Source organism: Setaria italica, chromosome II (genome assembly GCF_000263155.2).
Source record: "Setaria italica strain Yugu1 chromosome II, Setaria_italica_v2.0, whole genome shotgun sequence".
NCBI classification, from domain to species: domain Eukaryota; kingdom Viridiplantae; phylum Streptophyta; class Magnoliopsida; order Poales; family Poaceae; genus Setaria; species Setaria italica.
Window position 1 is genome coordinate 10,654,222 of NC_028451.1, and position 17,458 is coordinate 10,671,679.

The window sequence follows — 17,458 nt, forward strand, 5'->3', positions numbered from 1 at the left end:
GTTAACTGAATATTTCACAATGATTGCAAAAATCCTTGAATCGATATATATCATCGAACTACAATATGATGACGTACCATTCGTGATGAAGTGCCGTTCGTGATGCAGCGCCGTTCGTGATACAGTATATCTCTATTTTTTTCCTGATGCAATGTCGTTCATGACGTTTTATGAAAACGTCTTAGAAAATCCACCACAGATCTATAGGAGTTTGCATTGCTACACGTTCTATAGGAGATCGATCTTCATTAATCACATATATACTTACATTGGCAATAGCAACAGAAAAAGCAAAAGCAACACTAATTCACAATTGCAGGTAAAGAGTGAATTAGTTATCTATTCCAAGTTTCCTTTGGAACAAAAAGATTTCTTGGTGAATCCTACAATCCTCGCTGCAAAACAGTGTCTTCTGTGGCCAGTCAAAAGTAACGCTGCAGCCACCGCCAGTGCATGGAAAGTCGCCGCGCACCAGTGCTGGCGGCAGCGCTTTGCCAAACTTGTGCCACGTCCTTTGACCAATCCAATCCGTGGCCTGATCGCAGCATAGCTAACACCCCTTGTTGCTCAGCATCCTTGGTCCGCCGCCGCCGCTCACCACCGAATCTTCCTCGCCCTCGACTCGTCTAACATACCGCTTCGCGATGTCGTCATCGCCGGCACTGCCATTGTTCCTGTAGAGGATGAGGGTGACCAAATACGCCGCTACATTGTGCCCGCCCACAGTGCGGGAGAGCTCATAGAGGGACGGCTGGGGGCCGCGGTGTTCCCCGAAGAACTCTACTATCCCAACAAAGAAGCAGGCGTCTGGGTTGCCAATTAGGGTCAGGCGAGTAAGGAGGGCGGCGTACCTAGCGGGCTCATTCCACGACATCTCATCTCTAAACCGGGCTAGTGCCACACGCCGGCCGACGGCGCGGTCACCGCACACGCGTGCATGAACGAGCAGGTCGCCCGTAGGCTGCGGAGGTCGTCCATGGGCCGCTATGAGGTCGTAGTGAGGTGGCCGGCGATCTCAATGGCCACCTTGGTATGTAGCGCTACCAGCGACGGGGGGTGCCGTCTTGCCACCATAATTGCTAGCGTCGAGGTCGCATGACACGGAGTGCGACGAGGGTTCGCGGGGTAGCGTGGATGGAGTTGCGACGCATGGACGGTGGCGAGCCAGAGCGTTGGAGAGGCGGAGTGGTGGAGTGGCATGATGTACGGTAATCGAAGAGGGGGCAGTGGAGGGGGATGAGCGGGGGCTACAGTATGAGTTCTTGAAAACCCCTCTTTTGGGAAATGGCGAAGAGGGGGCGGTGGAGGGGGCTGACGAGAGGAGGAGTTCTTCAAATCCCCTCTGTGGCTGGTGTGGGAACTAGCGATGAGGACGACGAGGAGTTCTTAAAACCAGTCTTGAAAATGCCACCAACCGCCGGGAAGTTAAGGCGGCACCGTATCTCGAGGATGGCAACCATCGGTGAGCGTGCGTGGGAACAGGAACCGAGGCGCATTTTTTGTTTGCGCTTTCATCTGTGCGGTTGACATGCGGGTCCTACCTCAAATAAAGAATCCCACCCCCCTCCTCGCGGCCTCCGTCTTTCCAACTTCCCAGTTTGCACGCAATCACGCCTGTTCATCTCTCGCACGTCTGTTCACCAGCCCCCAAAACCGCACGCCTTCTCCTCCAACTTCCCCTTCCCTTGCACAACTCGCCAGATCCAAGAGCGACGATGGCTAGGTGCAAGCGCCGCGACCACAACTCCAGGGGGCAGGCGCGCGACAAGTTTGGGCGCTTCTCGCTGACTCCGGCGACCTCGGGGCTGTCGTCCACCCGCCGTCCCTCATCCACCTCGACGCCTTCACCAACCCGCCATCCTTCGCCCAACTCGAGCCTATCATCGACCTGCCACCCCTTGTCCACCTCGGGCCTGTCAGCAACCCACCGCATGATAGCCGCTACGGACCCGAGCCGCCACATCTACAACGACGACACGCCGCCCGCCATGGACTTCGATGAGGACATGAATCCCATCATTCCTGATGTGCCAGCGGGCTTTGAAGGAGTTGCCGACCCTAGCAGGGAGTCAGCAGGACAACCTGCAATTATGAAATTCCAAGATTTAAGCAATTATATGTGATTACGAAATGTAAACACTGCAGATTATACCTGAATTCCGTGTTCGTTTTGTCAAACCGGCTTCTGGTGTAATCACTGCAGATTGCTGCATACTGCCCTGATGAGAACCCTGATGTGGAAAATCTCCACAAGCATTTACAGTTGCTGCCAGTTTTTCAGCTTTTTTACGTGCATAATCTTGCCTCCACTTTGCATTCATCTCAGCTCTCACCTCAGATGGCAAGTTTGCATAGCTCTCACGTCATTTTTGCCGTTTAAGTTCCGCCTCAGATATAGCATCACTGCCTGCATCTTAAACGAAACAAACAAGATCTTAAAGAAAACAAACAAGCTCAACCACAGAAACATAAAGAGAAACGTAAAACAAGCTTCATCTTAATACCATTATTGTTGGAATCGTCAAATCGCCTCTTACTACTACGAGGTGCACGATGAGATGTGGTATTTGTAACGTCATGGAACGAAATTCGTTCGCTCATTGCAACAAATCTGCGATGACAACGCGGGTTAGAGAAACCATGTGAAGCATGCGCAGATTAGACACATCATGTTTCATATACTCATCTGCGTCTCACGGCTTGGTAATGTAGACCTAATGACCTGGTGTGCCGCCAAGAAGCCATGGAGCCAAGACAATATGTTGATTGTGGCTTCTTGGACGCGCGGCTATATCAGTATAGATCTATATAGCTACAACGATGATAAAAAAAGGAAATGCGCGTTGATCAGGGGAAATTGAAAACCGCATGATTTATGAGGGGAAACAATTGATTGAAAAACCACGCGATTGCTGGCGGGTAATTATTAGTTTCCATACAACACCACCACGCGGTTGCTGGTGGGTAGAAAAACAAAAAAAAAAGGGCGCGGTGTCAAAAAAAATGGGCACGGGCGGGATTTAGAATGGTGGGATTACGACGAAATGAATCCCCCACCCCTCTCTCTTAATCTTTTGTAGGTGAACACCTAAACAGTGGGCCCTTCGTGAGGAGTACGTGGGTATAACTCTGGGTGGGAATTGACATCAATTCTCTCGCTCTTTATAGTATAGAAAAGCAATGATGATTGATGAACGGCGATTTCATTCTTTTTCCAGGCAAAACTTGATTTTTTGTTGGATCGAAAAATTTTCATTCAGTTTCATTTTTTTATCTGTTTTGCTCTATTTTTGGGTACTCAGATAGAATTTTTTAGTACTTCGCTGGAAGTTTCTCAAATAAACATTTCTAGCGTCAGCTTGTTTGATTTGAGAAAATACAACTCTACAATGTATTAGACCTCCTTATTAAACAAGCCATGAGGTTATTCCTTCTATCAAGCAGTACCATATAAAAAAAAACCATATACTACGGTTCTGATCTAAAATGCTAATGATAAAAAGGCGCATTTGGTTGGCTGCCTTGGCTCGTCACGCCTAGAATTTGGCACCGCCACGAAAGGGAGACTGCTACTTAGTTGATTAACAGGGTGTGGCTACAACAGCTTTTTGATACAAAACAGTTCATTTTTTCACCAAACTCGTGGTGCCGAATTTTACCGCCGCACCTTCGGTGGCACCATAGATGCGGTGTGGTAATTTATGGCTGCAAACCAAGCATGCCCAAGTAGTTTATTTGCAGTTGTAAGCCAATTTATATTAACCATCACGATCGAGTATTACTGTATAAATACACGTGCAAAAAATATAGTATGTCCATGTGTTGGCAATCTAGCGTGTTGCCAGCACCAAGTACTGTGCTTTCAATTGAGTGTACTTTTGTGATGCAATTGCAATTTGCAACAAAGGGCGCAGTAGCGAAGTGTATTAGGACTTGAGGGGTTTTCTGCAAAATGTATAAAGGTGGAAGGGCCCATGCGGAATTTTTTTATATATTTTTTATTTTAGTATTTTACAAAAATATATGACCAAATAAAACAATTGCAAATATATACCTATACCGCCGTTTGAAACGGCGGAAGGTGTATATCGCTAGTTAAACCGGTGGTAAGTTCCCTCTAGGCAATACACTTTCAAAAAATTATAACTAATTCATATGAATTTGAATGGAGAAAATTTAATGAAAATTGTAGATCTTGATGGGATCTACAACTTTGTAGTTCAACCTTGGTCCATTTGGTATCATCTTGGTGCTTAAATAATCGACACAAGTTTCAGATCTGAAACTTGTATCGATTATTTGAGCACAAAGATGGTACCAATTGAAAACATTTTAAACTACAAAATTGTAAATCTCATCGCGAGCTATAATTTTTATATAAAACTTATCTCTATCCAAGTTCATATGAATTAGTTATGATTTTTTGAATGTGTGCTGCCCAGTTTTAAATCTAAATTTTGAATTTTAGATCTGAAAGTTGTGTTGATTATTTGAGCATCAATATCACATCAAATGAAAAAGGTTTGAACTATAAGTTGAAGATCTCATCGAGATCTACAATTTTCATATAAAGTTTATCTCTATCCAAGTTCATACAAATTAGTTATAATGTTTTGAAAATGTACTGCCCAGAGGAGGAAAGTTACCGCGGTTTGACTGGCGGTAGCTTGCTTCCGTCATTTCAAATGGCGGTATAGGTATAAATTTGCAATTTTTTTTTGTTAGACCGTATATTTTTGTAAAATATTAAAATAAAAAAATTTGCCCCATGCAAGCTATACGTAAGCATTTTTGGCCCAGCCTGACCTAAGCTCGCTAGGATTTGGCCCGCGCACAATGACTGAGACTGGAGCGTGGTCAGCGAAAACCAAACTCGACTGGGCCGAGTCCGCTCAAACAATTTATTTAATTTATTTTTCAATAAAAAAGATTGGGAAACTAAAAAATTCACCCCATGCAGCTATACGTAAGCATTTTTGTCCAGCATGGCCTAAGCTCGCTAGGATTTAGCCTGCCCACGATGACTATGAGACTGGAGCATGGTCAGCAAAAACCAAATCCGACAAAAATTCGGATCGACCCGAGCCCGTCCAAACAATTTATTTAATTTATTTTTCAACTAAAAAAGAGCGAGAGCCTAGCACGAAAAAAGCCAGAGTTAACACCAAACACACTTTGCAATTAGAAAGGGCACTTACACAAAGGACGAAATGTTAGTTTAGTTTTAGCTGATCCTTACAGTCATATTCTTTTCTGTTCACTTCAGGTCGAACAATTTGATTAGTAAAAGGATTCTAATCTTATTTTCACATTTACTTTAGTTGCCACGCCGTGTTACAGAGCCTACATTTTGCATCATTGGCTCAATTTGTGCTACCAGAACAACTTCAGCTCTCTTATACTTGGCAGAGAGAATGCAATACAAGGGAAGCAAACAGACAAATTTACATCAGTAGCTCGTCTTGGGTGGAGGTGCATTATTCTGTGGAAGAAAAAACCAAATATGAAAAATCCATTAATAGTTCAAAGTTAGTGCGGAAATGGTATGCTGGTAGAGCAAAATTTGCAACGAGAAGTAATGAATCGCTGAAGCTTTACCTTGAGGAGCCAACTTTCATGTGTTAGTAAGGTTCTCTTTAGAACCCAACACTGGGATTGGCGGCTCCTGCCGCCACAACTCCCATTCCACTTCCTTGCACACCCTGTTCTGTCGCCTGCCCTTCTGCACGAGTTTCCCATTTGCCATCTTTGTCCATCTCTTGCGCGAGCTCATTGATCTTCCGAAACTGGTAGGGCCACCTTGAGTTGTATAGAAATTGGCGAAGGTCAAACCTGTTATCCTCTGGTGAATAACTCTGCAAAAGTGGCACAGGGGTTAGAGCAGCACAAAACATCTTGCGCCAATAAAATGTAATAGATCAATACCTCAGCATGATAAGATGGTGTCAAAACAGTCATCTTATGCCGATTTATGGAATAGTATTTGAAGAAGTGCTTCACTTTGTCAGCCACTTCAGAGGGAGATAATCTCCCACACCAACTGTGGCACAGATTCTGCAGAAGTTTGTATAGCACCATAACTTAGGGGGCCAATGTTCAAACTTCAAACACATTTGCAAAAGCAATTATGTATTATTTGAAAGTTCAATTTAAGATGGTTGCAAAATATAGATTCATACACACAATCGATGTTTTTTTAGTTTTTGGCAAAGCAGAAGACAACAGTTAATCTAAAGCTACATGGGATAAGTTTCATATTCCCAAGGGAATAGAACTGTCTCTATTTGATTCCACAAAAGTTTATAGAAAATGTTTAGGTTCCAAATAATTAAGTCTAAGCATTAACTTAACATTGGTAGAAGCCTTATTTTTCATGCTTCAAAAGCAGTTTTCAATCATTTAGTACTCCTACATGTGACTGGAGAGGGGTAGAAATATAGGGCAAAAATTGCTGACAAAAAGGATTTTGCACAATTGGTCGTGATAAACATTAGGGTAACAGATAAAATGGATTTTGCACAACATAGAAGCCCCTACAAACAGGCAAGTCATTATACATGTATAAATTTATATCTTTGCTTAAAAAATAGCTATGAAAATGATATCCCACATAATACCTGTCAATATTCTGATAAAGCCAGCCAAACAGACAGCATATAAAAATTCGAAGTGCACAGTGTATGGCAATGATAGCATAAGTCATGTGTGTTGCGTGTAGTTGGTGGTGCATGTGCACCTTATCTATCTATGTAGTAGCTACTTATTCCTAAATTACCCCTGCTACCTACCCCTGCCTTATCTCTATATGTACCCCCTCCCCCCCTCCCCACCCCCCCCCAAAAAAAAAAAAACTGCTATCTATGTGTGGTTAATGAGAAAGAGATCATTTGGGCCAACAGGCAAAATGCAACTTTGACATGATAATAAGGAATAAAATATTCAAGTCTTGTTTGAGACAAAAGGAATTTTCTCTGATTCTTGTGAAAATTAAAGTTTTCTTATGCAAAACCCTGTGTTCTGACTTCTGAACAAGACCTCAAATATTGAAATGCATACCTGAAACATTGAAACAGGACCACATCGGAAAATTTTCCTTAACCTGCCATACACTGACAACTCCTCATATGTCATTCCCATGTCCACTTCATCCAACTGGTTACATATAATTATGGTCAAATGAGAAGAGTCAAGATAGACAAAAAGGAAATTAGCCAAGTTGACACGATATACTAACTTGGTAGCTGGTTCAGACAAGTTTTTAGAACTGAGATATGAGGATGATACAAGAACTAAACTGAACTAGTCCTGCTACAGTCTACAGGTATTGAAATAAAGATGGACAAAGAAAAAGGGATAACTAGCTATTAATGAGTATTCTAACCCAATGGATTGAAAATACTATAGCTAATTAGGTATGTCACTCCTTAGCAGTTTTATCAGGAGGAGAGCACTCTATATATTTTAATCTTTAAATTCATTAGAATTGTCCACATAAACATGCATTAGCCACAAGGGCATGGGAAATATCAATGAGCACCTCAATAGTAAGATATTATAGGAACTGCATAAAGAGAATCTAGGGTACTGGAAGTTTGACAAAGGTAAGATTCTGTAGCTTTCTAGCAAAGGAACTGCATAAAGAGCACCTCAATACAAGAAGTAATATGACACTGGAAGTTTCTGTAGCTTTCTAGTTTCTAGCAAAGACACAGTCCATGTATTCGCAAAATGCCATTTCACTTAATATGGAATCAAGGTAGCTGATACGAACAAAAAAAACATGATCAAAATAACAGCTACTCCCGAACAAAGAAGATCGATTAGAACAACTAGAATTGTCGAATGCATACAACTGATCTTCAAGGTCAACATTACCATATCAAGCAAAAATGCTTTGCAAATTAAGTCAGCACATGCATCATTTTTTCAGCACTTTTTGAACACAGTCAGACTCAATTGCAAACAGTGCAATATCAATTTTAGTATCCATATTACAACAGGCCTCATTCTGTTCAACCTTAGCCCTCTCCGGTTCATCCTTGACAATAGATCAGGAGAACTTAAGTTTTTTAACATTATGCGTGAACAAGCATGCATTAGCCCTACCATGCAAGCCTTAAGTTTTTTTTAAAAAAAAAACACAATTTTGCACTACAGAACTAGCAGATATATCAAATATGGCTTCTGATGATTTCTATGTAAATGTTGGAGATCAAGTTTATATGTATTTATGTGTACCTGATTGTAGTTTGCACGTATTGGCTCAAGCTCTGCAGTAGGTGGTGCAGATTCAACCTCAGCCAATGAAGAGTACTTAAGATGGATTGCTGCCCACCGTAAAAAAGCCCTCAGGTCTTGCTTACTAACACTGCCGATGGGGTTTATATCAGCCGAGCTGCAGTCATACTTAGTAAAGGAAGAACAGTCTTATTATCATTTCCACACATCAACAAATAAGACATCCCAGACATAGAATTCATAAAGAGAATGTCATATCTGTTGGCTCTCTGTGCAGCCTTACATCTAAAAGCACATCTAAGTTGCACAATGTATGCCAGCTTACCTTTGTCAAATAACCACGTAACCCTTCATCAACATTCGAGCTTCCCAGAACAAGATAGAACCCAGATTTGTTGTGGACCCATGGCATAAGAGAAGCCATCATAAAGGCTAGAACCATCCTGATTCGAGCTTGAATATTTTGCAATCCCAGATTCTCAGTATTTGATCCCCCATCAACCTGAAGCAAACAAAAATGGTTTCAGGTAGTAAAATGGACTTGCTCAAAATTGGAAGTCAAATGGACCTTTTGGTCTGATATTTTTACCATTGAACGCTAGAACGGATGCCAAACAGCTGGATACCGCCAATCTTTAGATCCATTATTATTGCTAATGAGAACTTTTGGCCACTACAATTCGCCGAAACCCCTTGTAGTGATACCATTATACGAATATTCTAAAGCATATTAGATCTAGGACTGGTAACTTATGGGGATAGATTAGATATGATTGCTATCGGATATTGTACAGTATAAAAGTGTAATGATCCTGAGATGTAGGGGGTGGCAACTAGCAACTTGTGCCTGTGACTCCTTGTGGCTTGAGGTTAGGGCTAATCATTTCCCCCCAGAGGCCCAAAATACCAGTGGAGACTAGAGAACCGAATCCATACAAGATAAAGTCAAATAAGCCACCTAAGCCTAACTAATTGTCGAAGCTTGCATGACATAGCCAATAAGGGGTACTAAACAAAATTTCAGTTCATCTTTGTTAGCCATAAACTAAGATACTATGAAAAGGTGAATAAACATCAAGCCAGATATCTATGTTCCCGAGCTGCACTGCAATTACTTAGTAAATTTTAGCCACACTCGCACTGAACAAATACCTTGTAGCGTGGTCGCTTCCCAGTCAATCTTTCAAACAAGGAAAGAAAGGCAGATACTATACTATCAATGGGTACGTCAAAGTGGAATGAACCAATCTCCTCAGCTAGCCTTTTGGCACGTGATCTGGTATCTTCAGAACTGTACAGAACACAGCAATGTGAATAAAGCAAACTAACAATTTACAACTTCAACAAACAAAGTTTCTACATTACCACGGATAAGCTAGAATATAAATTAAAGAACAATGAATAAATAGCAGATATTTCCTGTTTAATGCTGTCAATTCATCTACTTTAAAATCATCACATAATTACCGTCTAAAATAATTAGAAGTTCAGTTCTGTGAGCAATTAGAAATGAAAACACTTCCATCAGAAGTAAAAATTTACAAACTTCAACTACTGCCATGAATGTGCCGCATACAATTTTTTAATTAAAAATGTGCATGTGTGCTTAAACTAAATTAAAAAAGGAAACATATGCACAGAGTTTGAAACAGAATGAAAAGAACTATGAATATATTTGCCATAATCCAATACAAGGATGGAAGCTCTCATTTATTTTGTAACTTCAGCTTTGAAGTTTTTTTCCCATACCGAGAAACTAGGGATTTTGTGCAAATATACATTGATGTCTCTGCTGCCAATTCCCCATGCAGTTATGGAGAATATGCCTAACTTTTGAACTTTCATGTTGATTCATATACAAGGTTATAAAACGGACTCATGCCCTCAGATCCAATACCATGCTGTTCATAAAAATTATAATATTGTTTAAGAGCACATGCAGTAGAAATAAGCATTGTAACATAGCCACTTGCAAAAGAATAATTTGATGCACATCAAAAGGTTAGGGCATACATTAGAACGAGGTCAGTAGAAAACAAAAGTCACCTGTTTTCAGTTCCCATGTAAACAGTGTAAAATAGACGTTTAGCCAGTTCTCTGCTGTCTGTGGGAATCTCCCCATCTTTATACTGCCCAATCCGCAGAGCATCTGCCTTAACTTGCTCATCTCCTTTCTCTATATCTGCATTTTGTTGATATGATTATTATTTCTTAATTCTTTTCGCAAGATTTGATCGTTAATGAGGAAATAGGTACCATAATGAATCCCATAAGAATACTGTTAAAGATATGAAAGTATTGACAGCCAAAGCGATCACAATGAAAATAAGGTGTATACCCAAAGTGGCACACCTGTAAGTTAGTTTTGTATGGGTGTTTTGGGTGCATTCTCTTTGTACTTTTGTTTCTCTTCTTCTTAATGGAATGACACAGCTCTTCTGCGCATTCAAGAGAAAAAAGGGTGTATACCCAAATAAATCGAAAAAATGCCAAGGGTCTCACAAGAAAAACTGTAGATGTCATAGCATAACACAAACTGTAGGTGGAGAGAATGTATCACAATTAAAAATGTGAGTTAGGCCAACTGCATGCATCCATATACCCAAGGTTATTAACCATAGAGTAACGGTTTCATATGCTCCACAGTTTTGTCTAATGTTGTCATCAGCGGGATTTCTGTCTGATAAGGCATTAGCAGAAAGTTCACATCTCTAACGCAGTGACGGCGATTTATTAGTTGTCACCAATTAAAAAAGAACAAAAAGAACCAGGACAGGAACCCATAGGCACATTTACTTTAGCCACCATATAGTTACTAGATAATACCTTCTCAGGGTGGTAGGAGTAACCAAACTATATAATTTGAAGTCTAGTAAGTATGGATCGAGTAATCAAGAGGAATTTTCTTGAATATGCAGGAGAGTTGTCTATCATTTACTGGTTAGAGTCCAAGTCTTTAGCATGTTTTTCAGTTGGTTAGTTGCATGCCCAGTCAGCTGGCCTCTTTAGGAGCCATTAGGGCCATGATCTACAGCCCACTTCAGACATTAGTTTGTTACTAGTTTTGCTATAGATAAAGGAGAAGAAAACCGAAAAGCTGCGGCTTCATTGCAGCACAATGTTCAGCGCACTTCTAACAGAGGAACTAGCGCACAAGAAACTTAGCTCAATAACTCTAATCAACGAGATATTTGACAACTAGTCAAGTAGGAAGGGATCAAATGTGACCAATTCACAAACTCAGGTTATAGCAGCTCAAGTGCTGATGTATTGCTTCAGTATCTTTTCATTTGACCATCGTGCAGTTCCATGACATTTGAGATGTATTAATTTTGATGTCAGAAGATCTACTTCGCTTTAATTTCCTATGCCATGACACGAACCATAGTGTTACTTGAACGGCGTTGAAAAACACAAATATCTACAGATTCATGGTCAGTTGGCTTTCACATCCCTAAATGTTACACTATGCATCTAGGCACCCGCCAGCTCTCCTGCAAACTACATTTCAAAGACATCTCAAAGAATCTTCTGCTAAAACAGGGGAAAAAGGATGGCGACAAGTAGATCTGACCTTTTATGACAAGCTGGCACATGCACCCGACTATTGCTGCAACAGATGAACTATCCGCACCACCAGAAAGTGGAAGCAAAAATCCTGATGCTTGACTCCTCCTTAAATAATCCCATAACCAACAACTAGGTCCAAAAGCAATCTCCTCTTCAGGACAGTGATACATAATCTGCAAAGTCAACAATAGATGTGATAGAAAAGGTTACTCCTAAAACCCTTCAGCACAGCATTCACAATGATACACCAGTGTACTGCAAGGGGTCCAGAGTCCAGACTCCAGTGAGATACAAGGAAGAATTTAATCTATGAGCACTTAGTAAAACGAAAATGAGAAGATACTAATGATTTTATGTAATGTTTTTCTCAGCCTAAAGCAGAGATGTTCAAACAGACTGTTGACAGTAGCTACAATATTTGAAGGAAGGAACTTTAAAAAAATAAGCCCAAGATGCTCTGCAGTACGTTTTTGTTCTGAAAATTGAACCAAGGATTGTGAAATTCCAAACCCAAGAATGGCTAAGCATTAGGACATCAATAAAATGGGCTCCAAGCATTGGCCCCTATCTTAGTCCAATTCAAGATTAAGTGATTAACAAGTGGGGTTCTACTGTGAAATTCTTTTAAAAATACATTAGTTGTTATATATGATGTACGGTTAACTACACAATCAGGTGAATGGTCTATTATTGTTAAGAGTCACAATACTAAACACTCTAACAGTGGACTAAAAGAATGCCCGAGTCCCTTTCAGATTTGGTAAAAAAAACAATCACCAAATAATATTCCATATCGAGGTATCATAGGAAAAATCTCAGATATTGGAATGACAACTAACCTGAACTGGACTTGTTGGAACCATTCCATTCCGAAATGATTGGCAAAGCTTATATGGTACCTTCACATAAGGTACATTTGTTCTGTGGCTTGCTTGCTCCCTGAAACTAGAAACAGATGCTCGATAACTCGATACCTGGTTGCACAAAAGAACGATTAGCTGTGCCCTAATACAACTCATATTTGCATTAAAGCTGCAGCAAGGTAACTAGAAATTTACAGCTCCAAGCGTAAAGCTTCAGAGATGTAGTAAAGTGGAATCAAAATGGACAATGGAGAACTGTAAATAGGCAAACACTCAATAAGAAGTTTCTGAATAGATGTGAAGAATAAGTAAAATCAGGGAATGGATATACCAGGTTGGCAGGTTACCAACTGAACTCAATATTGCGCCCATAATAATGCGATAAATTTTAACAAATATTCTTTCTATGCAGACAGGACAAAAGAAAGGAAAGGTGTTTCAGAATTCAGATGTGGATATAGAAAAATTGGGTTGACTTCTAGCTGAATGCGTGGTTTTCGCCTCAACCCACCTTACCAATTTTTGGTAGGGTCCAAAGAATTTGGCACTTACTTGGATTGTTGGGAAAAAAAAATTAACGCCCTGGCCCTATGTCACACTAAAAATTATTTGTCCATCCTGGGCTCCTGGCAACCTCATGAGCAATATGGACAACATTTTTTGAATGGCCAACAATTTTCATCAAGTGTGGTGGGGCAAAAACCAAAGAATGATTTTTTGTACAACTAAAGGTAGAGAAAGAAAGGAACAGGAAGCACTCACAGGATTATGCTAACACAAAAATCACCTAAAGGATTTAGAACTTACAGCATCAAGATCCACCAGGGCATCCATCACTTCAACATCCTTTAATGAGAATTGAGATCCCTGGGCTACCAAATCACCATTTACCGCAATGCAGCAGCAACCATCTAGTGGGGGACATTTAGAACAAACTGTCAATTTCCCTGAATGAATATGATCAACATAACATACTATTGCAGAATTAAGGAAGAAAGGGCCAAATCAGGAATGTCATTCAGAAGCCATAAAATGGATACGCATAATTAGTGAATCTTCTGTAAACAGCTCTATAAGAAGCCACTTCAGTTCCAAAAAAAAAAAAGAACAATTAAATTTCAGTGCACAGTAATACATGATCAAGGATAACCATCTGTTAACCCAGCAACCAGCATCTATGAGGTACAGAAAAGCACATGAGTTATTTCTAGAAAGAATACTTTCAAAAATTCTATTCAGATTATAACAGCCCTCTGACGGTCTACCCAAAACCACCAGGTCCAAACTGCCATGTTATGTATCCTCCATATAAGTTGCTGTACTACAACCTCCAACAAATTAAAGGGAGTGAAAGGCATTCCGCTTCTCATTTTTGGGTGCGCAATGGATAATATCATGTGAATGTAGTAAGCAGCCATTTTTGTCAAGTAAAAGAATAAAAAAAGACATGAATGTTGCATGGGAAATAATAACAAATTGGTTGACACGTTTTAACACTTAAGATGAGAAAAGAGAATCGTATCATAAATCAGGTAATAAAAAACACATTTGCAAGAATCCAAACAAGAGCCTTTTTTTTAACAAAGCAAGAGCCATTTTTGAGATACCATAATAAAGGCGGCCACCATCACATCCCTGCTGATTAGCATACATGTAAACACCACCACATGTTTGGGTTGCATTCCTTATGGAATCAATCCGAAGATTGAGCTTCCTCAGCTGATGGTGGCTTCCACTTGCATTCATGAAAACCTCAACACCATTCAATGCTAAGTCAATCCGAGGAGCATTTGCTGTAAAGAGCTCTTCGCAGGTTTCAGCAGCCAAAGATCTGGATGTAACAATTAAGAAAAACGTGAAATAGATCAAATAGTAACTGATACTTAAGCAATGCTTTATCATCATTTAACATACAAATTATCACAGAGAATATGTACATTCACTAGTTTATGAAGCACATAGAAAGTGAGAATTTCCAATTTCATTCCAATATACAAATCAATTTGAAAAAAAAAATGTTTCAATGAATATCTTTGACACCATGTACAGGACAAAATTGACTTTTAAATCAGTGGAAACAAACGAATGGTCTTCTCTACATGTTCACTAGAAAAGTAGTAAGTTGAAATTACATCCAAAAGGTAGAAACCAAGCAGCATTGTACTTACACATCTAAAAACTGCATGTAACCATAACCAAAAGGTACAGTATCCTGGGATATAGCCTCTGAGACTTCAATTGGGAGTTGAAACTCAACAATCTCATCTTTAAATGTCCAAGCAGAAAACCACCGAAATTCCCTATAATTTCCATCATTTGCAAGGGACATCTTTGGTCGAATCATGATTATCTTGCGATTTAGGCAGAAGACCTGGCAATTATACCGTACACTATTGAAAATAACTGGCATTCCTATGCTGCATAAGATGTTGTCTGTATAGTCCCCAGTTAAAATGTCCTTTAAGCACTCCCATCTGCAGATTGATACACGGTAGTTAAGAGGAAAAAACTGCATATCATTTCAAATGGTGCATAAATATACGGACATTAAAACTCAAAACAGGAGTAATATAGTGTCTTAAAAAATAAGCACTACATATTCATCACTTCTATCAAGCTAAAAGGAATGGTTTAATGTCTTTGAATTCAGAAAAATACACCTTAAATAGCATGGGCCATTTGGTTGCTCTGCCATACATTCAGTTTCTGAGATATCAATTTAAGTTTTCTTTGCATGTTCTTTGCTAGCGCGTAGAAACAATTTTTCCTAGACAAGACTGATCTTAAACAAATTAATGTTTCCTGAAACTTTCTGACAACAAAGCTGATTCTATTCTACCAAAATGAAGTGGAAGTAACTGAATCGACCTAAGTGAAGTAGAAGTGATTCTACCAGAGTGCAGTAGAAGTAGCTGATCCTACCAAAGTGTAACTAGTAGATTCCCCAAATCACGGAAAGATTAAGGTTCCAGCACATGAATTGCTATTGTGGGTCCAAATGAAAATAGTAGTGCTGACTATTTCCCTCCAGCAAGCCGGTAATCAAGAGGAGCTCGGTAGCATCCATATGACCCATGGGGTCGAGCCGAGACAAGACGAGAGGAGAGGGGAGGCAGGAGCTGACGGCGTACGCGTGCGCGGTGGTGTCCTGCTCGAGGAAGTGGTCCTCGCAGCCGTAGCCGGTGAGCTCGAGCTCGGGGCCGACGCGGACGGCGGCGCCGGCGGCCTTGGCGCGGGCGATGGACTCCTTGACGTTGCGGAGGTTGGTGTCGAAGTCCATCGCCCACTGGTTGAGGTTGCACGTGGCGACACGCAGCAGCCTCATCTTGCCCGCCGCCCCGCTTCTCCTTCCTCCTCCCAAATCGAGACCGCCGGCCCGCGCCGGGAGGAGGCGAATCTCCCTCGGCGGCGGCGAGGTACGCCGGTTCGGAGCGCGCGGGAAGAGGACGCAAAGCGACGGCGGCGGCGACGACGAAGGGCGAAGAATGTTTTGGCTTTTTGTGGCTGTGGTGGGGCCCGGTGAGACGAGCAAAGCGAAGGCACGGGAGGCGTGGGCGGCTCCGAATCAGAACCTTACGCTGCATGTTGGTTGTTTCAACTATGTTATTTCTTGATCTCAAGAATTCAATCGCAAAGAAATTGGCTCCGGCCGTCAATTAGGATTTAGGACATCGCTCAAAGAAGTGAAGAACTGCATGGGCGGTTCCCTGCTGATCTTCAGAGTTGTACACATTTCTTTTGGATTTTCGCATCGAAATCCGAACACACCGTCCTCACAAAACTCGCAATCAAATGGATGCCTACGGTAAAAGAATTCAAATTCGAATTGAAAAGCTGAATGCATCCGGAAGCAAAAATTGCTACATCTAGATAGATTTTTTTACTTTAAAAAAATAGAAAATATGTTGGTACGTTGCTACGAGCTAAAACTATATCGGTCAATCGTATAACTTCAATCATTTGTATATTCTTAATCCCATCTTTCATATCATCGATCTTTAATCTAATCTTTAATTATTTCCGTTCAAACCCAAATACGAAGACCCTTTACGTATACAATTCTCTTTCTATGTTCCCCAAGACTATTTTCGAATTCACAAATCGTTTAATGATCGAATCTTGTCCCCTCCTCTTACTTGCACCGCATCACCCAATCACGGAAGCCAGCAAGCCCAGCCCGTTATTTCTGTCAAAATCGGCCTAATCCATCTCCCTCGCTCCATTTTCCTCAGATTTTAAATTTTTTTCCTTATTTTGAAATACAATTGCGGTTTTCCTCTTTATTTTTTAAACAAGGGTACGTTTGGTTCCGACGGGACGGGACGACCGCATTTTTTTTAAAGGTCTTTAGTTGGGGGACATCTGATACGGGATCATTCCTCATGTTACGCGGGATGACCCATCCCACTTCGTCCCCGTCGCAACCTGTTTCGTTCCGTCCCACGCGCGGTGCGAGGCGATTCGAGGTGCAGCGCAGGATGAGGCAAGGCCGAGCGGGCGAGAAGCTCTGACGGGTGGTGGACCTTCGCGGGCGGCGCGGCGGGGCCTGAGGACGGGACGGTGCCAGCGCCTGGAACGTCAGCACGATGCCCGTCGGCAGGAGGTCCGATGCGCTTGACAGGGCCGGCCGCATCGACGCATTTGGCGCAGCTACCTTGGGCGGCGGTGGCATCGCCGGAGCATCCTGAATAGAAGAGGATGTTTGTTGGCTTGACGTAGCAATGTCCATGGCACCCACGCGGGCAGCGTGGCGTGGATCGAGGACGGCGGGGTGGAGCACCGCGGGC

At 41.4% G+C, this 17,458-nt stretch overlaps 1 protein-coding gene across 1 annotated transcript; it reads right to left on the reverse strand.

Moving 5' to 3' along the window:
* Nucleotides 1–5,158: 5,158 nt before the first annotated feature.
* On the reverse strand, nt 5,159–16,218 carry LOC101778058 (glutamine-dependent NAD(+) synthetase). Its single transcript, XM_004955955.4, has 14 exons — nt 15,803–16,218; nt 14,840–15,145; nt 14,279–14,502; nt 13,479–13,582; nt 12,648–12,782; nt 11,813–11,981; nt 10,285–10,420; nt 9,391–9,529; nt 8,564–8,740; nt 8,239–8,406; nt 7,057–7,152; nt 5,926–6,054; nt 5,599–5,855; nt 5,159–5,482 (listed from the first exon to the last, which is right to left on the reverse strand). The coding sequence occupies exons 1-13, from the start codon at nt 15,994–15,996 to the stop codon at nt 5,637–5,639; spliced, it is 2,196 nt and encodes a 731-aa protein (XP_004956012.1). The 5' UTR covers nt 15,997–16,218; the 3' UTR covers nt 5,159–5,482; nt 5,599–5,636.
* Nucleotides 16,219–17,458: the final 1,240 nt, after the last annotated feature.